General features: G+C 37.3%; 1 protein-coding gene across 2 annotated transcripts in view; it reads right to left on the reverse strand.

Annotated features, from left to right (window-relative positions):
* SPATA7 (spermatogenesis associated 7) overlaps positions 1–12,862 on the reverse strand; it is a 53,349-nt gene extending 40,487 nt beyond the window's left edge. Inside the window, exons 1-4 of one of the 2 annotated variants that reach the window (XM_081950029.1) lie at positions 12,655–12,862; positions 9,413–9,487; positions 6,462–6,557; positions 766–813 (exon numbers count right to left, since the gene is read on the reverse strand). In XM_081950029.1, coding sequence (XP_081806155.1) covers positions 766–813; positions 6,462–6,557; positions 9,413–9,487; positions 12,655–12,709 — 274 coding nt within the window. In that variant the 5' untranslated portion in view covers positions 12,710–12,862. The remainder of the gene's footprint in view (positions 1–765; positions 814–6,461; positions 6,558–9,412; positions 9,488–12,654) is intronic. The other variant, XM_081950030.1, reaches the window with a different exon arrangement.
* Between the last annotated feature and the right edge of the window lie 10,756 nt (positions 12,863–23,618).

Genomic DNA, 23,618 nt, shown 5'->3' on the forward strand with positions numbered 1-23,618 from the left:
TGCATTTTTGCCCTGAATAATTCTTACTACTCTTAAGCCTGTTTTTATACAATTTTATAAGACATTTTTATTATATAGAATTAAAAATCTGAAAGATTGAAAATAACTTCCAAAATCTTCTAGTTCAATCCCCTTCCCAGTGGAGAATTGGTAAACCGCACCATCCTCCATAAACAGTCTTTCAATAGTGGCTATTGATTGATGATTTGCTTAAACAAAAGACATATTAAACAATATCTATAGCTGCCTATCTCGCCAACAAATTGAAGGTGGCATCCAAGTTAAAATCAAAACAACACAATTTAAAAAGCAAAATACACAAAATCATACTACTGTGAAACAGTACTACTGAACAGTGTGGGCTAGATCTTGCTATTTAAGATCACAAAATAAACAAAAAACAGATTTTTCATCATATTATATATCCGTACCGTACCATAGTCTTATTAGACATAGTTTGAACCATGCTGAATTGAAATATCACAGTTCAGGGTATTGAACTGTGATATTTAAGCCATTTGTCATGGTTTATTGTATTCATTCATTGATAGACAGCATTCACCAGAAATAATAGACTGCTGCATATTTCAAATCAACTTAAAATTTGAAGATGAGAGGAAGTAAGAGAAAATGTCACTGCAAGTAATGGTGTATCTAGTAATGAATAATAATTCTAATTTCTGAATAATAATGAATAATGTTATCAATATATAATTTTCATGATATGCTTTTTAAAATTATTAACAAATCAAAGAAAATACTTACATTTTATGCTGTTTAATCTGCTTTTTGGTAATGAACAATCTATAGCAGCTAAAAAGAAACAACACAAAATGAATAAAAAAGGAATTTGTTGCATTATATGAGCTGTCAATATGTACCTACAAAACGAAACTTTATAATTGAAGTTCTTTACAGCTTGTCCATGCTTTTAATATACCGTATATACTTGAGTATAAGCCGAATTTTTCAGCCCACTTTTTGGGCTGAAAAATCCACTTCGGCTTATACTCCAGTGAACAAAAAAAAAAAAAAAATGTGGCTCTTTAAACATTTTAATGCGGCTCTTCTGTGTGCCGGGCGCCCGCTTCCCTCCCTCCTCTCGGGCTTCGGAGGGAAGCTTCTGCATAACCCCGGCGAGTGACAAGTCTCCCAGGCTGTAATTTGCCGAGCTGTACGCGCGCGCCTGTTTTCCACAGCGTGGAGCAGCGGCGAGATTCTGGGTGGCGAGCGATGATTCCGGGGGCCATCGGTGGGGGGGGGCAGGGTCCCCCCTCGCATTCCTCATCTTCCCGGATGGCCCCTGGAATCATCGCTCGCCGCCCAGAATCTCGCCGCTGCTCCACGCCGTGGAAAACAGGCGCGTGCGCACAGCTCGGCAAATTAAAGCCTGGGAGACTTGTTGTCACTCGCCTTTGCAGAAGCTTCCCTCCGAAGCGTTCCGAGGGAGGGCTGTAAACTTCCCTCCGAAGTCTTGGGATGTTCTGAGGAGCCCCCCAAGGCAAAACGCCGCTGCCAGGTAGTTAAAAGTACGTCTCTGATTCGTCTCTGTCAGTCTCTCTCTGATTCCCTCTCTCTCTCCCTCTCTCTGTTCCGCTGTCTGTCTGTCTCACTCACACACACACACACTTTTAGCAATTTTATTGTTATCTACCTGTATTTTTATTTTTGAAATTTACCGTGAGCTGCTGCATTTCCCAGCCTCGGCTTATACTCGAGTCAATAACTTTTTCCAGTTTTTTGGGGTAAAATTAGGGGTCTCGGCTTATACTCAAGTATATACGGTATTCTAATTTTATTAACTACCTACTTATATAGCTATCTACTTTCCTACTGTTCTTGTATGCTACTCATTACTGAGGCTATAGACAGCTAATAAATTGGTTTTTTTTAGAAGAAAAACCCTTCAAACCAATATAAATAATTCACACACAATACAGATCCCATTTGCATATTGTAAAACTCCTTTTCCTGTGCCAACTCGAAGACAAAAGTTATTACACGTTTCCTGAAACTCAAAAAGAATGAAACAAGCAAAAGCTTCACTGGGAAAGAGAACTGGGGCAACATTGATAAAACCCACTTCCAAGGCCCTATTAGATGTCAATCCTACAAGGAGAGGACGTATAAATAGTTAATCAATATAAAATATGATCAGACAAGTAAATTAATTCCAAAGAAGGAGGTATTTCAAATAATGAGCCATGTAGGACCTTAGAGATGAAATTTTGGGGCCTACTGTTTTTAGGACTATGCCATCTTTAGTGCTACCCAGACAGACCCGAAGTGCAATTTGTGGTGCTTCTCAATTCATGACTCTTGCTTGAGGAGAGGTAATAGTCGTGGTTAAGAGGGTCTTTGCACAACTCTGGATTGTGCATCAATTGTGCCCAATCTTGGATGGGGGAGGTTTGGTTCACATTCATTCATGCCCATGTCACCTCCATACTGTACTGTACTACTGTAATTCACTTTGCATGTGGCTGCCCTTGAAGAATTTAGAAGTTTCAGCAAAATGCAGCTGTGTAGGAAGTTACACAGTATGTGCTCCTAAGACATGTCATATTAAACCTCTGCTCTGCGATCTCCATTGATTGCCAGTTTTTTTTTCCGGGGCCAATGCAAAGTGCTGGTTTCAACCTCTAAAGTCCTTCGTAGCATGGGACTGGGTTATCTGGGGGACTGCCTGTGTCTAATTATATCAGCCCAGCCCATTAAATCTGGCAGAGAAGGCATGCTGCAGATGACATCTTCCAGGGACCAACATTTGGCAGATCCAAAGTAGTGGGTCTTCTCTGCTGTGGCACCTGTCTTATGGAGCTTTCTTCCCCCCAGACATAATGCTTTTAATGCATTAAAAAAACATCATTTTAATGTTCCAGAAATTCCTCAAAACCTGGTTATGCCATCAACTCTGGGAATCAGAGCAAATTCCTGTGAGATGGGTGAGGTGAATGGCTATATAAAGTCTGGGAATCAATCAATCAATAGTATCATGCAGATATAATAGTGATAGAAGAGAATATTTGTAACTCAGGGTTGAACTATGGGGTCCTTGCTAAGCATTGATTATGTTACCTAATGGGTTAACATCTGTAAGAAAACAACCAAGCTCAGACAGCACCAAGGATCCCACAGACATAATGCTACACTATGGTAGGCCATGAAAATAGGAAGGGAAACATCCAGAAATGTTAACAAGCTGAAATTTGAAAAATATTTTTTCAATTTTCTGACACCCCCCCTCCTTTTAAAAACATATAGGACAAAACCTATTTTATTCTTTATAGAGGCTAACAATGAATGCAAGACTCCCATGGTATCTTGAATATGGGCTATTATCTGCTTGCAGGTAAAATTTCTGGTCTTCATCTAACACTCTGTATATTCCATAATAACATCATTTATACCTAGCAGAGATTTTTCTTACCTTAGGAGAGCTTAAACTGGAGAAAACATGTATACTGGAAGAAGTAAAAATAGTATGCTGAGCTATCAGCTGGATCAGCAACATGTTAGTTAGGCCTATCAACTGCTCTGGGTTTCATCTGAATTAGTCTTAGGAACTCAGTCTTAGAAAATATTTAATAGATTTTTTAATATAATTATGTCCAAAGACCATCTCTGCCAAGCTTTCGTTAGTTACTATAAGACCCGTAGTTCTTTTAGTATTGGCAATAAGGCTTCCTGATCAATTTCAAATTAAAACAGTCAGGGCTCTAATGTTAGAAAGGAGGAAACCAACTGCCATCTGGTTACTTTCCTGCCAAGACATCAGCATCCATGCAAGCAAAGAGATAGAGAATATAAGTCCTCTTATTTACTGAACACATTCCTTTCCTTAACTGCCTCAAGCAACAGCCATTAGAGGAAGAGATGAGGTAGAGGCCTTCTCCACAAGTCTAGTTTGGCCTAACTCCTATCTGTCTTTTCCCGAGTGGGAAGTGTCCTGATTTCACACAGGACACATAATTTAGCTCTCTGAATGCTTTAGTTCTGTTTGTGAACTATAATGATGGTGTAAAGCGGAAATAATGAACTGAAGTGGAAGCTTAAGACAAAAACTGCAATGCCACTGGGGTTTCTAACTCTGCTTTTATCATCTGTAGCCCCCAACTGACTTCCTGTGAATCAATAGTGCCCTGAAAGTATTTTCCTCTTAACTCCACTGATCTATTTCTTTTGCTTATTAATATATTCAACTAAATAAACTTGGGTGCTGACAGAAACGGCTTATTTAAAAGTATTAAGTAAATGCTACACTTTCCAGGCAAATCTCAGCCTGGAATTATCAAGTATCAATAGAATTTAATGAGTGCATAGGGCCATAGGCAAAGTACTTGGTTTATAATGATATTCCATGTCTCTGTAGAACACAGAAAACTATTCTGATCAAGTTACATATTTGCCTTTTCTTCTTCAATGTAGCTCATTTTCTCATCTTACATATCCAATTCAATGTGGAGTATTACCTTGTAAACATAAATTACCTCAAAGTATCTTGCATACTTCACCCATTAGAAAAATAAATGTCCTTTTGCACAGAAAAAAAATGGAATCCAGTTTACATATTTGTAATTTACTGCTTTTCCAGGCATAAAACAACCTCATTAGCAAATACTTGTCTTAAAAAGCTACTCTAAGAAGAATAGTGGGTCAAGGGATGATCATAAAATAGAAAATACAGTATTTTGTTTTGAACCTAAAACAATCCATTACATTGCAAAACGTCTACTGAACCATGTTGGGCCACTCGTGGTTCAATCAACATATAATCCAGAATGTTTGGGTTGTTCCAATTCAAATAAAACAGAAGACAGATGAGATGGTAATGATATTTTAATATAGCAGTTCACTCCAGAACTCCAGAAGACTCTGAGTGGCTTACAAAATATACTATATTAAAACAAGTAGGATAAAGCTGCTCTGGGTAACCTCTCACCTTCTCCTCAGCAGTTGTCAACTTGACATAACCGCCTGGTCCCTTCTCTTCTCTCAGTAAGCCATTGCTGATGTCAAAGACGGACATAACCTACCAACCCACTCCTACTCCAATATTCCCCGTGAGAAAGTTTACTCTCATTTGGACAAAAGTAAAAAATATGATATCAGATCTGAGTACTATCCAAACAAAGAAAAGATGAAAACTCTTATGTCTTGCTAAAAGAGAAATACTTCTAGTCCTTTATATAGAATAGGCAAGGAAAACAGATGCAGGACACTGATTTGTTATAAAGACTACTTAAATCTGATACATAGCTTCTTAGGTTTTCTACAATAAAATGTACTTATTAGAGGTTCTTTTATTCTTCTGTGCCATTTTGTTCTTAGCACAGTCCCAAACACCTGAAACATACCGTACATATTTGAGTGTGGCCATGGACCATACAAAATAATTTTATGTATGAAACATTTTATATATTCTTAGGGTCCAGTACCTTGATGCACCCCTCTTGTGACAGCCACCAATTTATTCAGTTAACTCTTAGGAAGTCAGAGCGCATATCTACTGACCAGGGAGGAAAGCCTCACTGAACTCAAGGAAATTTAGTTTTGAATAGACCTCTACAGGAATATTACTTTTGTCTTATTCTACAATCTCTTTATTAAAAGAGATGAAAAGACCTCTCTGCTAAATATTAATAAGGATATACCACCACTTTGGAGAATAAATATCTGATCAATGACCCAGGGAGTGACATATTATGAAATAATTATTTTATATAATTATTATCTGAAACCCTCAAACTTTCATTAATATTGGCTGGTATACCTCCTATATTTAGCTTTTATGTCTATTGCATTTTTAGTGAGAAAATAGTATGCACTCAAGATTCATAAATATTTCTGATTAAATGCAATCATTAGAGTGCTGATAAATAAAGAAATTGGCATTTTTCCAACTTCTAAATGATATCCATTAATCCCAATGCCTGTTATTTATATATATATATATATATATATATAGATAGATAGATAGATAGATAGATAGATAGATAGATAGATAGATAAAAGAAAAACTGCCTTTGGAAGCACACCACAAAAAGATGTGGAAATTATAATCATAATCACAATAAATTAAACTTGTATGCCACCAACCTCTCAATGATTCAGGAGAAAACACAGGGCAACAAAATGAGCTATCTCATTTTAGTTTTAAAAAACCAACATACTGCAAGGGCACACATGATCTGCATCTCTAACCAAATTTTCTTAAGAGTATACTTGTTGCAAAATCTTATTTTCTGATAACAGAATACTTATAATACTTTATCCTTTTGTTGCCTTTATAAAGTTTGAAGTAATATATACTGTTGTGTGGCTCAAGCCCATCTGTGACCTTTAGGACCAAGTGGACATTTGAATCAGATCTCCAGGGTGCTAGTCTGACATTCTAACCATTATACCTTATGAGTATTATAACAAATGTTTGAAAATAATTCAAGTATGAGTATTTTTACCTTTGGCTGAAAGTATTTTATTGTAATGAACAGCCATGTGATCCCTGATGAGGTACTGATTACTGAGTCTGCGGGAGGAGGAGTCAATGCAGAAAGCTACCAAAATAAAACATATTTGAGCATTAGGATAAAATGCCAATAATTTTGATCCACAATTGCAGTTACAAGGAAAAAATTGAAAATGTGAATAAAGGTGGCATTAAAATGAAATAAATAGCACAGTACACCTGGATATTGTTGTATACTGTTTTTCTTGGACTGAATAAACTGTATGAAAAAGGGAGAATGATGATTGTGTCCAAAGCCCATTCATGAGAAAGCAGTGGTGATCTAGCCACAGAACCTACATAATTATTTAAATAATTAAAAATAAAGTCAAACCTTTCTGCCACAAATTGAAATTTTCCAAGGCAATGGTAGTTAAAACATTTAAAGTACTTAAAACATAGAACTGAGATTAAGGTGCACTAAAGGAAACTAGACACATTTAAACTAAACCAACTTATTCTAGATACCTTCATTTGGTCTAAAATGTTATTAAGTAAAGAGTTACTGTACTTTTTGGAATATAAGACACACCGGAGTATAAGACGCACCAAGGTTTTGAAGAGACAATTTTTTTTAAAGTAGGTAGGTAGATAGAGAGGGAGAGAAAGAGAGAGAAATACAGTAGGTAGTTAGGGAGAGAGAAAGAGAGAGTAGTTAGGTAGGTAGACGAAGGGAGAGAGAGAGAAAGAGAGAGAGAGAAAGAAAGACAGTAGGTAGGTAGGGAGAGGGAGAGTGTAGGTAGGTAGAGGGAGAGAGAGAGAAATAGAGAGAGGGGGAGAGAAATACAGTAGATAGGTAGGGAGAGAGAAAGAGAGAGTAGGTAGGTAGAGGGGAGGGAGAGAGAGAAATACAGTAGGTAGGTAGGGAGAGAGAGAGTAGGTAGGTAGGTAGATAGAGGGAGAGAGAAAGAGAGAGAGAAATACAGTAGGTAGGTAGGAAGAGAGTAGGTAGGTACGTAGATGTTTCCAGGTGTATTTATCCATGTGCTGGAGAAGAAAATCGCTGACAATCTGCAGCACCTAAGACTTTGTTTCTGCTGGCACAGCACTTGATCAATGTAATTCTCATCAATCAGTTAAGGGGGGGGGGGAGATTTTGCACTCTGCAAACCTCCCCAAAATGGCCCATTTTTCATGAAAACGGGCCATTTTTTTTAAAAAAAGGCATGAATAGCCTGGGGGGGGGGCTTGCATAGTGCTCCTGGGGGATGGAGGGGCCAAAAATGAGCAAAAAATGACCAGTTTTTCATGAAAACGGGCCTGTTTTTTGTCAAAAAATTGCATATAAGCCTCCTTATGGAGGCTTATAGAGTGCTGCTGGGGGAGGGCAAAAAACGCCCCGTTTGGGCTCATTTCTGCCCTCCCCAGCTCCCAGGAGCTCTCTGAAAGCCTCCATAAGGGTATGCACAGCCATTTTGGTGAAGGAGGAGGGGCTTTGGGAGCAAAAATGCTGTATTCGATGTATAAGACACACCCAGATTTTCAGTCTTTTTTTTGAGGAAAAAATGTGTGTCTTATACTCCCAAAAATACGGTATGTGGAACCATCAAACAAGGTTTAGATTGAACCAGAGGAAAAACCTCACCCAGATCCAGACGGTGGCAGTTTGCATATAAGACTCACATATAAGAGACTAAGTAGATTAATGAAATCCTTGGCAGAGAATCTTTCCCAAGATTTATATAGCATTCTCTGAGGTGTTTGTTCTACATAAAAGGTGCTTATTTTATAACAGGAATATTTATTTTGTAAGTCTTGTTTAAAATGACCTGAGAAATGGTCGGGAACACTTGATGCTCTAGTATTGCTTACAGGTGTAGGTTTTCAAGCTGAAAGAACCTAGAAAACCTTCTGTGAAAGCACTACATTTAAAAAAAATGTAAGTTACTAGTCCGATTTTTTTCAACTTAACTTTTAAAAAATAAATTAGATAGCTTTATGCTCTAATCATAATGATCATTCATTAGGCACATCTATATCTTGCTATTAATTAATTTAGATTAAACAGGATGCCCTTTCCTCCAGATCCTTTAATGCTTTAGATATGAGTGAGCTTCAGCTGTATTTGCTGGGATCATAGATCCCAAGAGGTCAGGGGACCGCTATCAGCAGGCTTATTCAGTGGTCTTGCTTTCTTAATACCATCAGAGTTCGTAGTCTGTGCTAAGATAGAAATTCCAACAACTAAATAATCATATATTAAATAAATAAGCAGACTAAAATCAACCCTCACACAGGACTGAGAATTCTTCTGTTACTGAGCCATGAACAAGATGAGCGCTAATCACAGAGCCATTTCAGCAATGCTTCTGCCAGGAAAAGTTTATGTCTTAATAGTCAGTGGAGCAGCATGTATCCAGGCATATGAAACTAGCAAGAGACCCTCAAAACAGCTACTACAAGAATAGACCCATTATGAAGTCAATGTGATCACTCTGAGGTAAAGAGGCTTAAGGACTTCAGCTTGAAGGTTCTGACAATTTCATGCCAGTGAAGACAGAAAGCACTTGATGAGCCAAGTGATGAGGGAATTTACTTAAATTTTCATAGAATATGGCAATTTTAATTCACCTTATTTTGAAAACAGAAGCTAAATAAAGAACTATGATAATACAATGCACATTTTGTGAATGATTACATTACATGGTTTTCAAAAATATTTAGTTATGCTTCTTTAACAGTTTTCTCTAGATTGAAACTTGTATAATTTATTGCTAAAAACAAGATCAAGATGGCTAAATAGCTTCCTTAAAATAATACTATTAGGTTTAGATTTAATTTCTTGGTTAAAGCATAACTGATTATATTATTACATTCTGTCAAACTAATGCTTAAATAAAAGACTTGTAGCAGTCTACATCTAGTGTGGTTTCCAAATAAATTCACATCACATAAATTACTTACCATTACTTTTGGTACTTAAATGTCCTTTGAATGGGCTTGCTAGCCCATACCTAGGAATGGTGAGATAGTCAATTACTGAAAAAAAACAAGAAAAAAACAAGTGTAGTTTGTTGTAATTGCCTATTAAAATCTGGGGCTGTAGGATTTTTAAAAACCTTTAATATTTTGCTATCAAGAAAGTAGATTAATTAATGGAGAATGCTGTGCTTTCATAGGCTTAAGTAGCAGATGTTACTTAAGTTTAGCTTGCAATGAAAGCAAATGGCATATTTTTTTCTTTTTTATATAGACTGCCTACTATATTTACTATAACTTTAAGAACTTTATTATGGTAGAAAACAACTCAGAAGCAACCAATACAGTCTTTGCAAAAGTTTTTTCAGCAACAAATCTTATTCACAGAAAATGTAATAGATCAGCAATTAAAGAAACATTAATTTGAGAGTGGTTCTGGCTTAAGACCAGAATAATGTTAGTTTGTCAATATTATAGATATATAAACCAGCCCCGTGTGATAACTAGAATATACGGACTCAAAAGAGCAGAACAAAAGCTATATAAAAGTGAATCTATTCAGCTCTTGAAAATTTTATTAGGAAGGACAAAATGGGACTTGGAATAAAAGAACAGCACTATATCTTTTCTTACTTCTCATATACTCCTGGCTGAATGCTGGGTAAGAGTTCCCTTTGTTTAAATGTTATAATATTGGGATGTTTGTACAGTTGAAATTCCTGTTTCTCAGTAACTCTATTAAATAGTGTTTTACCTTAGATGTCACTCATTACCTTACTTTGCTAATAGAGTGATGCAAAAAGCTACAAAGACTGTAAGTAGTCCTTACCAACTGCCTCATTTAATGACCAAAGTTGTGACAAACTTCCTGTTTATGATCATTGCAACACCTTGCAGCCATTTGATGGCAACTGGCACACATATATGACTGTTGCAAAGTCTTGTGGTCATGCAATATGTGGGATTCACAACTGGCTTCCAGAAGCAGAATTAATAGAGAAGATAGAAGTAAAATCACAAATCAAGGTTATGTTAAGTGATGATTCACTTAACAACAGAATGGAAAGTGATGTTGTAACTCTATCTCAGTCACGTGATTTTCTGTGCTTTAGCAATAGATCCCAATTGTGGTTGCTAAACTATGACTTTTTTTCTCTGGGCAGAAAGTTCCACTGCTATAAATTTGCACCTGGATAACATCACTAATAAAAACTTTTCTCAGAAAGAATGGCTTTCTCATTAATATTTTAAAGTAGTATTTTCTCAATCTGTCTTATACATGCTTAACATGAGATCTTCCACCTTTTATTATATTTATATGTACATCCTATTTTTCATGAGAAAGCTAAGTAGAGAAAGATTGTTTCATTCTACAAAGACTTTCAATATGTCTTTAGGAAATTAAAACTTCCATTAGGCAGTAGTCATTTATTTTTCAGGATATGTTTTACAGATATTCTGGTATCAAGAAATGATTTCTACCTAAAGATGAACAAGACTATAAATGCATGGATAGGATAGTATGTTCTTGGTTCAACAGAATTCAGACACAATGGGCATTTTTAAAATATAAATTGCATCAATGAACTTCTCCCACTCCATGGAATAATGTCAGGAGCTGACCATTAAAATGTATCTACTGAATTAAAATGTTACTGCAAAATCTCTTTTACATCAACTGCATAATTATACAAATGACACAAAGTGATGTAAATGAAATACATTTAGACTTAACATCACACTCAGATTTCATGGACATCACTCTTGAATGATCATTAAATCAAGGTTTTACTGCAATAGTATAGAATTCAGAAATATAAAAAATTATGGAACACTATCATCCTTTTATTACTTCTCTCATGTCTTATTTTCTTCCCGACTGAACTAATGCAATGTGTGCTACATAAAGCTGCCTCTGACAATGATCAGGAAGCTGCAATTGGTCCAGAATGTAGCAGCACAGGTAGATATGGATGCATCTTGTTATGCTCATGTTGCCCCACTACTACACAAGCTGCACTGGCTTTCAATAAAACTTTTTTATGTGATTCAATTTAATCTTTTTAAAGTCCTACATGGCATAGGACCAGGCTACTTGAAGGGCCACCTTCTCTTAAGAATATCTGCCCAGCCTACATGTTCTAGATTCCTTCTTTTAAATCTTGTCATTTTGTGATGCCTAAGAAGTGTGTTTTTTCTGTGGTTATCTCTGATCTCTGCACCATTCTCTACCCACTCCCTGGCCAAATTATAACAGGCCCCAATTCATTTTGCCCTTAACACAGTCCTTAAGGCAGGTCCTAGGAATTAAGAGCCAATTGAGTGCAAGAGCCCTTTTGGTAGTTCTCTCTCTCACACACATCTGTCTAGTAAACTCACAAGATTCATTTTTCTCATCATGCACATGTACACATCCAAACTAGACTGTTGTTTCTCTGTGCCATATATGTGATAATATGCTTATTTATTTGTCATGTTTATGTAGTGTATATTGGAGGTAGAGATCCTTTGAGAGCTGTATGCCAAAAAAACCATTTTAATATATGGCAATTAGTATATATTCAAAGTGACAATAAAGCTATTATTATATTCCATTATTCTATTATAATAATTCTAAATTCTATTCTATTCGTGACCCTTTGAGAGCTGTATGCAACGAAATTCATTTTAATGTATGCCGATTAGTGGACATTAAAAGTGACAATAAAGTTATTTCTAAGTCTAAGTCAAATTGCTGCTGCTGTGGAGATGATCAGGCCGAGAAATCTCTACGCTCCTCGTCCTTTCCCTGCTGGGGTTATCTGGAGCAGGCCAAACCCACTCGGGAAAGCGTTTGCAACCCCGCTTTCGTCCATCCTGACTCCCATGTTCCCTTCCGCCCCCTCCCCCCAGGTCTTCCCAGGAATCTGGAACGGCCAATTCTGGAACGGCTGCGGAGCCGGAGAAGCAGTGCATGCTGGGTCACAGAACTTCCCCAGCCGGCGAAAGCCCGCTCCCAGAGAAGCGTTTGCTTCCACGGGATGCCGGAATCTGGATCTTGGTCGCCACCGACCAAGAGCTTCGGACGAGCGGGGTAGCCCTCCCTCCGACTGCAGGGAGCTGGGAGCATTAAGAATGAAAGTGCCCGGCAGCGGTGCCAATCGGGACCTATCAGTGAACCCTCGGGCGCCCTCCTTCCCGGCGCTTCGGGAGCAGATTCCCAACCCCGCTCGGTCCCTGCGCGCTACCTGGGCTGCTCTGCCACCTCCTGCGCTCGCCGCTTTCGTCCATCCTGACTTCCATGTTCCCGGCTTCCTCTCCCTCCTCCCTCTCTGCGCAGGCAAAGCCAAGCAAGAGACTGGCCTAGCCGGCGGCGGGGTTGCTATAGCCACCGTCGCTCGCTTCGCCGCCAAGGAGGTCTTAGGATCAGGGAGGGCGGGGAAGGTGGGTGGAAAAACCAATCCACTCCCGGGGCACATGGTCTCTGGGAGAAGCCCTCAATCTTCCTCGCCCGCCGTGGCGTGACGACCTGGCCCAATAGAGAGTAGCCGAATTTCCCGCCCTTAATTGGCAGCAGCAGGGACAGATGCCGGATTTGCGGGTGTCTGGGAGGCGCTGTCGAAAAGGTTAAAGAAGGGGAGTGAGAAAACGGATCAAAAGCTGTTGCCTCGACTTACCGTGCTATCCTATACTCGGGAATTAAGCCTTACGTCCTCCAATAAGTCGTTTCTAAAACGATTGTCTTAAATTTTGAGCATCCTGTATATAAAACCCCACTGAGCATAAGCAAGGTTAATCCTGTGCACAGGGCAAGCCAGCTAATGGTGCTAATAAAGCAAAGTCACAAAGCCGAGTTTGTTAATTTATGGCTAACACTTGCTCAGGCAGAGGCAGTTTATAGTTGTTTTTTAAAAAAAAAGCTGGATAGTATTTGAACGTCAGGGCTATGCCTGCTAGGTGGAAGGCATGAGGACAAAAAGGACACAGATGTGTCTATGTGCACTTGTCTTGTGCAAGATTCATTGGCTATAGTTGACATTGCTTTTAAGAAAACTTTATTAAAATTGTGCAAGAAAGCAATGTTGCTTGATGCTGAGGCAGATCACATTTTTACAAGTGAATCAAATCCAAAATCCTTTTCTGCATGATAAAAAATAAAAGTGTACATAATGCAGTTCTGGATCTTAGACATCCCAATTTACTTGGAACACTATTAGGAAAGGACAGAAAGAGGTAGGATAACAAGATGTCAGTAGAAACTTTTTAAATTTGCTAAGAAGTCTACCCCCTCTCATATTCCATTCATTCCAGTACATTAGTGGTTGGGTGGGAGGAGAGTTAGTTTTGATTTTGTGTTTCCAGTTATTATTGCTCAACACATTTGGTAATATGGGAGACAATATAGCAAAAAGAAGCTTGTCTCAATTAAATTAGAAATTCCAGCTTCAATTATTTTTAGCTTCAATAAAGTCTCTTTAAATCAACATTTTATTTGTAGGTGCAATTGTTTTCATCCCTGAAAGATCATAAGGTGCCCCTACTGTATTCATACAGTGACAAAGCAGGAATGTTAACAATTTTATATTGTTTTTCTGCTCATATGAATGCTCAAGATTTAGTGTAACTTACAAAAATAAAACAATGTAAAATATTAAATACAACTTAAAATCTATTAAAATCCATATAATTAAAATATAAGTTTTAAAACATGGTAGAAAAATACACATTGTGACGCTCATGATCTGTAATGTTGAAACCTTAATAGAGCTCATCAATTATTTACTTTGCTCATTCTATCCCTTTCAGCCTTCGTTCATCAAAGAAGTAATTTTCAGAGAATCTCCTTTATGGGAGGTGGGGACTCTGGCTAAGACGCTGAGCTTGTCAATCAGAAGGTCCACAGTTCAGCGGTTCAAATCCCTAGGGACGCGATGGCTCAGTAGTTAAGACAAGCTTGTTGATCAGAAAGGTCGGCAGTTTGGAGGTTTGAATCCCTAGCGCCGCATAACGGAGTGAGCTCCCATTATTTTTCCCAGCTTCTGCCAACCTAGCAGTTCGAAAGCATGTAAAAATGCAAGTAGAAAAATAGGGACCACCTTTGGTGGGAAGGTAACAGCGTTCCGTGCGCCTTCAGCGTTTAGTCATGCCCGCCACATGACTACAGAGACTTCTTTGGACAGCACTGGCTCTTCAGCTTTGAAACTGAGATGAACGACTAGCACATTGTGTGTGAGGGGGAACTTTTACCTTTTTAAATAAATTCCAAATGTGGAATGTTAAATAAATTCCAAATGTAGAAAGAATTCTTTCCCTTTGATCTCAATAAGGCAGCAAACATACTATCTTCACACAGTGATTTTCATCATAGATGTATCATGGGTGAGGAAGTTCTAGATGGCATGCATTTACACTGTGTAACCCCACCATGTTCCCTCCCTATTTTTATCAATTCCACTGGCAAAGTGATGTTGGAGTTTTGTTGGAATAGTTTCATAATTGTGTTGATCTGCCTGTATTGCTACATTCTAACAATCAGAATCTTCAGGTTACGATTCCTCTCCTGGATAGCAGTTCTGCAAACATTTGGCCTCAGTTACTTTGCATTTAATATAGAGATAAAATAAATGAAGAATTCTATAGAATTCAGGTGGTTTTATTGTTCCATAATTCTAATAATGGTTTTGTCTTACTGTTATTTTAATTTACTAAGAGCAAGTTCCAGAAATGTCAGAAAGTGATATGGTTGATTGACATTTCACAAATGAACAGAGGCCTAGTTTCATTCACAAAGTGCTTTTTTTAAAAAAAGTCTCTGACTATTCCCTTGTTACTGGGCAACGTATATCTATTACCCAAGGAATGTACTAAGTTCTACTTCTTCCTTTCTGTCAATAGCCACTATTCATTAGAATTTCTCTTGTTCCAGAATTCTGGTCCACTCACACATAACGTTTTTCAGCAGAATGACAGCAGCTTGAATAGCAGCTTCTTTAACGCCTTCATTTATTTGACTCCTTTCAAAGTCAATGAACGCATGTATGGAATGGTTTTTAGATTAATCTTAGTTTACTTATTGAAGAAACAGAAAGTTGAATGTGTTATCCATGTTATTTGCTCAAAAGCAAGCTAATGAATTAATTATAATCTTACCTTGACTATTGTACTAATACCTTTATTTTACAATAAATTAAAACTGTATACACTATTAATATGCATTCCTACAAATAACACACAAGGTCAAGGAATCCAATTATTTGCCACAAAATTGACTTAACTTTTCTAATATCTGGAGATAATTATAATTATTGGGAAGAATATGATGTCCCAGAATTTGGAAGCTGAGTGAAAATGGCAGTAATCTATTATATACCTCAGTGAGTGGAATGTAAAAACCTCCATTTGCCTGATTTCCTATTGAAGTAGATCATTTTTCTATTTTCTTTTGCTAATTCCTGTAAGTATATCAGAGTGGAGTTAAGGATTTGAGAAATTTCTGCTATACTTTATTTCTATTTGAAATGCCAGGCATTAAATAACACCAGTGCTAATTAGCAGCATTATGAGAACCAATCAAGAAGTTGTGAGTTTCATTTTAGTTATCCAAGCCAAAAATTCTGACTTTATGTCTTGTGCAATATGACTCTAGCCTTATGTTCCATAGGCAAAAGCTTGTTTTTTAATTAACCATTAAGCAAATGTATGTCCCCAAAGAATGATTGCATGTTTTGAATGTTTTAAATCACAAAGTAATAGCCTGGATTTTTTTAAAAAAAAATAGGCCTTTGTGGCACTACAAAATCAATAAATTTATGGTGTGATTCATTTGAATTCCCTTGAATTTAAAAATACATTCTTCTGATTTCTCATTGCAAGTGAACACAGTCTTAATTATAGCATGTTTTGATAACACTAGATCTAAACATTCTTCTCCAAAGATAGAGCAGAGAACCTGTAAATACCAAGGTCAAAATGTACATGTACATATAGCACATTTTGTGATATTGTAGGTACTTTGGACATAAAAAAGACAAAGGCTTGCTGAACCAGAGAGATTCCATGTTGTAATGAAATGGAAGCTTTAGGCACATAGCATTTTTATGTATTTATTTATCTTTTAACCACCCAGAAAGGGCTCAGTTAGTCTGAATGCAAAAGAACAGAGTTCCCATGGGCCACAGTTTAGGCAACAGCAGAGGTTCTGGCAAGCAGAGCAGTTGTTCTCAACAAATAGAGTAGGTTAGAAGTTGCTCCTAAATAGTGTCCATGCTGGTGAATCCAATCAAAGCTGGAAACACTCTTAGGGTTCAAGACATGCTGAACATCATTGCTCGGCTCTCTGTTGCAGATGGCAGGCTCTGGGGCTGGGCAATCTTTCCAACTCCAATTCTTTATCCTTTGAGAGTAAAGGCAACTGCTCTAGGTGGATCAACCAGCTGAATCAACCTCAAGTGCTTAAAGGTTCCTTAGGCTGAGATCCAACCAGCTCTACTGGAGCAGATCCTGTCTCAGACTCATCTGAATGAGAGCAGGCCATGACCATTTGTTGGTCTGAAATCTATCAGAATTCTTCTGATTTTTTGCCAGACTAACACAGGTCCCATAACAAAATAGCTGAGCTATGATTAACCTATGCAGCTCTATTGTAGACTGTTGCTTTCTGTAGTGAATGTGTCCACTGGAGAAAAAGCAGCAGAGAAAAGAGGGAAAGCCCTTCTCTAAACCAACCCTGTACATTGTTGTGATTCTATACCCCTTTGACTTAAAAGTTTGGTTTATAGGATATCCTTTGATACAAATTCAAACAGGACTTGGATAAATAAATGTTTTAAGGTACAATCTGAATGTAAATGCATTAGTGTTTTCTGAAATATCACACAAGGAGACTTTAGGAGAAGCTATGTTATTAGAGGACATAAGATGAAGAACAGGAAATTATTCAGTAAATTATTGCAACTAACACACCAAAACATCCATGAGCATTAAAACATAGCCCATTCATTTTGACATAGGTTTTTATGATATGAACCTCCTTGACAAAAGTAGATAGAGGCCCTAGAAGCTTATGATAGAATGGGTTTGTTAACATTTAATAACAACTACAAACTAGAGTTCTATGGATATTACATCCCTGATGTGCTTGTCCCAAGTTTTAGTCAATTTATATACAAAAAATGCTAATCTGTTTATTTTTATTCTACAGTCCTTTTTGCTCAGTATTTACCTTATGAAGGGATGAGATTGTACTGCAAAAGATTGTTAAGAAAACTTATTGTGGCTCTTTGCACAAGTACCAAACTATATTTTTACTGACACATTTCAAAAAGTAAACTTTATTTTCAATAGTCTTGATATATGTTCATAATTATCTAAATATTTGTTCACTAGCTATATGCTGGTTTTATGTTAAGCAAAAGATATTCCATCCAGATAATTCTCTGTAGAGAAACTTGGAACTTTTTGCCTAGCTAATTTCAGTATGAAAACTCATTGAATAAATACCAGCTATTTCAGGACATTGGACAGCTACAAGGTTTATTCTTTGGGTACTTTGAATAATATACATCAACTATTTCTGGTTAAGTCATGCGAATCGTAAAATTCCCTATAACCAAATTTGTAGCAATTGTACATGTTCATTGTTGAATATATCAGTCAATTCTGTAGAATGAACCTCGTGTCTGCATATTTAGTGAAAACTAATTGCCTCTTACCTGTTGACAAAATAGTGGCAGGATTAAATAAGCACTTGATTAATGTCTGGTAAATTACACTACAGTATAATATAGTTGTTAAATTGTAGAACAGGGATTAGAGAAATCCAGATTCAAGACCTGACTTGATCATGAAACTTACTATGTGACTCAGTAAGTCAGTTACTTTTTCATCTCCCAAACAATTTCAGTTGCAAAATTAGAATTAGGAGAACCTCCCATGTATGCAGCCTTGAGAGCCAAGAGAATAAACTGGATATGTAATATTAAATAAAAAGTAACACTCCCCTCCTAAAATTTCTCTCTCTCCCCCCTATCAAGTGCAAAGTAAGGATACATATTTCATGCATCTTCACATAGTCTTCCATGTCAGTTTCAGAACAACTGAAGAAGTCTAAAATACCATGTCTTTCATTGGAGAAAGCATCATAGCTCAGCAATAAAAGATGCTTCCCCCCCCCCGAGTGTGCCAAATCTTGTATTTGGCATCCTCAAATACATTAAGAGAAATACATTCTTGTCTTAAACCTCAAAGAACAACAGCCAGCTTGTACTAATTGAAGGCAAGATGAGTTGTGTGGTGATAAAATCTAAATTTGGTTTCCTTATATAAAATGAAAATACATGCTTTATTTGCCCCAGCAAACCACAGTACTCTGTTGATCTCAACCAATTAAACAGGATTAGATCTGGTTCAAAGGGATATTACAAGAAAAGGCCAGAATTGCAAATTAGATTGGGAAATTGGAAAAAAAATATTCTAGAAGAAGCTAATTTCTATATTAACAGGTCTTGAATTTGAACAAGATTCTATTCATTCTATATTTAAATCAAATTAAAAATAATTTGGTTTAATTATGTATTTAGTATTGTTCTTCTTTATTATTGAAAAATTACAATTGAGTAACAAGTTTGAGAATTATTTGAAGGCCATACTCAAGAGTTCTAACGGCTATATCTAGTCCCACTGTATGCCTAAGGAGTAAACCTTGCTGAATTGGGTATCTCACTGTACAATGGCTTCCCATGTTTCTATTTTGCTTCCACGACTATATTCCTGAATTATCTTGCTGGCAGTAATATAGATAGCAATTGGCACGAAGAATTTTGGACTTTTGTCCCATGAATAGCTGCTCTACTACTCAAGCAAGATAATGCTACAGCTAGAAATGTTCATCTAGAAATAATAGTATAATATTGTCCATGAATAAGGTAAAATCAAGGATGAGTTAAAAGAAATCTTTTGAGGACCCATTGCTAAATGGGCCTAATTTTGGAATATCACTTCCTCAGCTTAATTTAAGGAAAGGATAATCTTGGATTCTCTTTTCAACTGCAGTCAAAGATATTATACTGTGACTAAAACATCTATACAATTATGTTTTCCATTACATTGAATCTGTGTGATTGTAAAACCAACAACCTCTTTAGATTTCAATGGCATTTTTCTCTATTCAGAAGAAAACACTCTTTGTCCTGGGACCATAATGTTATCTTTAAGTCTTACAGAACAAACTCATAAACCATTCCTTCCATTAATTGTTGTTCCCTACATTATTGTTAGCATTTCAGTCTCTCACCTAACAAATCTTTTTCCCATTGTCTACCACAAACTGGCTAATATGGAGGCCATAATTAAAAGGGAGAAACAGACATTGATAAACACATATGAGTTTTTCTACTATATAACTATAATTTCAGGAGTATATTTTCACCTCACAAAATAAATAAAATGGCACTTTAAATTGTGCTATCATTGTGTCTCCTCCTCTCCTCCTCCTCCTCCTCCTCCTCCTCCTCCTCCTCCTCCTCCTCCTCCTCCTCCTCCTCTTCTTCTTCTTCTTCTTCTTCTTCTTCTTCTTCTTCTTCTTCTTCTTCTTCTTCTTCTTCTTTCTCATATACAAAATATGGACAGATTCCAGAGTCCTGAGTAAGATAAGCTTAACATTTTTGTTTCTTCTTGTATCCTGTGTCTTTAAAGATAGCATCCTGATGTAAAATAACATTTTACTGCAGAGATTGACATTTATGAATTGGTCATTCCACAGCATGTCTGTCTCAAGTCTAAATTGTCAAGCAACTGATTCAAATGAGACATCAGTCACCCACTCTGGGATTTATACTTATAACATGGCTAATTAATTAACATCAATAAGCTGAAGTATTAAGGGGATTTTTGTTTGAACTTTCTGTAGTTGTATCCTATTCAGTATATCTCTCACTATAGGCCTAAATTCACATATGCCTATTTGCTAAGATAGAAGAATTGAGATATCTTGGGATCAATATGTAGAGACGTTTGTGGACTCTATTGCACTTAAGTGTGAAATAGCTATTAACTCAAGAACAGTTAATATTAACATCACCTTAGATAATGATTCAAAAGATACAAGCTTTTATTTTAATATGCTCACAAATTATATAAAACATCTTAGTTCACTGACTAGTTAAACATGTTGAAAGAAAACAGATAGATACCAAGGAGACTTGCAGAAATAAGGCAAAGGAGAATTAGCTAATTAATTACCCAAGCAATTCAAATCAACAATCTGCATCAGCACCTTCTGTCCTGCATTAGTTATTTAGTTAGGGTTAGAGTTCAAATATTTCCCTACAAATTTTGCATATTACAAATATTTCTAATACAAATTGAACAATGTCTGGCCAAACAGTAATTTATATTCAGGATGAGCAACACAGCTGTCATTAAAATATTCAAAGTAGGCACTAGTGGTTTATGCATAAGGATGACTATATAAAGGTATATTTTTATGACCTCTCCTTGGAGTTATTTAGCATATATATACAATTTATTTTGTTTCTTTATTCCTACATGAACCAGCTATCTAGCTAGCACTGAACCAGTAATACTCTCTTTATATACATCAATTACATTGAGTGCTTCTCTTTATACAGCTAAAACAACCCCATCGATGTACAAGAAGGAAATGTCAGTATGGTTCACGGAATATTTGTAAAAGGTGCAAGACAAACATTAAAAAATAGGAGTAAATCATCTTTAGATAGGATCTCTTTTTTATTTCCTAAAAGGCAGTTATATGAATACTACACCCAACAGCGTTGATGGAGGGTGAAATGGAAAACATGGGTGAATGGAGAATACAATGGTGTAATCAACGTAACAGCCAACTTACACAAAAAAGTGCTACCCAGAAACATTTTATTGCAATTCCCACTTGTATACTTTGAACACTCACATAATTTTCTTTTGTGGTTCCCCATTTACATGTGTATATTCAACCTGTGCAAAGAAAGAAAATGAACCTTTGAGGCATACGTTGCAGACAGGGCTAAGCAACTACAGAGTCTCAAAGGAACTCAAGACTGTCTCATTTTTCTGTCTGGCAAATGTAGCCCCAGAAGATTGTTGTGACTTTAGTACCAGCTGATCTCCCTTGGGGACACCTTGGTGCCAATCTGTCTTTGACCAGAAGCTAGTCCCAGAGTGGAAGGAAAAAGGCAGAATGAACAACAGTGGAACTTGGAAAGAAAAGGAGAGCAGACAAACATTTACTGCTTTAAAATTCTTAATGGGTGGGAAATGTGATAGCAAGAAACATTTTTTAAGGGTAAAAATTTATATATCTCCTTAATTTTTAAATTAAATGTTCTACAAATTCTCATTTCTACTTACTATTACTACTAATAGATTTGGTCCCCCCCCCCCTTCCATTCAGATATTAGATTCTTGCAAGACTGTCTGGGTAGGTCCATGCAGTTTTCTTGGCAAGATTTTTCGGAAGTGGTTTGCCATTGCCAACTTCTTAGGACTGAAAGAAAGTGACTGGCCCAAAGTCACCCCAGTGGCTTTGTGCCTAAGGCAGGATTAGAACTCCCAGTCTCCCAGTTTATAGCCTGATGCATTGGGCTAAAAGATCAAACTGGCTCTCCAATAGATTTGCAAGGCCACCTAATTGCCAAAATATACCAAAGGCTTTCTCAATGCTCCTCTTGAGACTTGTGCTTCCATCCTAACCAGGATGACCTCTCATTTACCTCATTCTTGACCTGTGTTACAAAAATGGACAAATGTGGTTTTAAAAGCTTGCAACTGGTCAGGTTGAAGTATATAAAACATGTTTCAAAACCTTGTTAATATCTATCTACTCTTTTTGTTTGAAAAAGGGATTAAAAGAATGTGGAGGGAAATAGAGCAATGTGGCAAATTAACCATGATAAATAATTTTGCAATGTTATGCACATTTACCTGGGCTCTACTGACATTTACTTCCAAGTAAGGGCTATGCAAGTACAGGGAGTCCTCGACTTACAACCACAATGGAGCCCAAAATTTATATTGTTGTGTGAGACATTTGTTAAGTGAATTTTCCCCCATTTTATGACCTTTTTGCCATAGTTGTTAAGTGAATCACTGCAGTTGATAAGTTAGCACCCTGACTCTTAAATGAATTAATCTGGTTTCCCCATTCACTTTGCTTGTCGGAAAGTCACAAAAGTTGATCACACGACTTTGGGACACTGCAGCAGTCATAAATATGAATATGAACATAAATAAATATGAACCAACTGCCAAGCGTCTGAATTTTGATCACATGGTTATGGGGATGCTGCAAAGGTCGTAACTGTGAAAAACGGTCATGTCACTTTTTTCAGTGGTGTTGTAGCTTTGAATGGTCACTAAATGAACTGTTGCAAGTCGAGGATTATCTCAGGGGAAACCCAATTTCTACAGTACCAATTTCCAGGGTGTCGCTACAACTAGGTCCTACTTTCATATATGACTTTAGCTATTTTTTTTCTATTTCTGTATTTATCTATACTCTGTACATGAAACCAATGAGTGCTCTTTTGAAATTTGGCTCCAGGAAGCTCAGGGGAGTTCATTTAGCTTCGCTTCAAGCTCCTTCTTTGTTCCACTTTCTAACCTATGTCACCCTTCACACCTTCTCCGCAGCTACGTTAGACTTCTAACGAACTATGTTAGACTTCGCACCTCTTGGCCTTTTAGCTTATTTGTTTGCGCCACCACTACAGGGAGGAGGAAAGAGGAACATGGCGTCATCCGTCTGGACCACCACGCCAAAACGTGTGTCTACTTCGTGGTTCATCGTGTCGTGCGAACACACAGCCGATATCCGCATCGAGCAATAGTTGTAAAGTTCTCGACCGCTCCGTCCTAGGTCTCATCTCAGTCTCTTCCTACTGCTACTACTACTACTATTATTATTATTTACACAACAATGTGAAATCACAGCTGCCAGTCTTGGCTTCATACGCATCGAGTTTGTGGCAGGAGACCCCTTCCGAGCTCTGTCCCCCGCCTTTCCCCCACCCCGCCGCCACCCCCAGCCCCGAAGCGGTATCGCTGCTAAGACCGCTTCTCCAACCCAGCCAAGCGCGTCTCCGCTGCAAAACTCCACCTAACAACACCGCAATGCAATCTCCTCCTCCAGGCGAGAAAGCGAGCCAGTAAGTAGCCAGCCACCATCGACGCCCCTCACCCCAATAATGCAACCGGA

The sequence above is a fragment of the Natrix helvetica genome (genome assembly GCF_964273705.1).
Source record: "Natrix helvetica genome assembly, chromosome: 1".
Taxonomy (NCBI): domain Eukaryota; kingdom Metazoa; phylum Chordata; class Lepidosauria; order Squamata; family Natricidae; genus Natrix; species Natrix helvetica.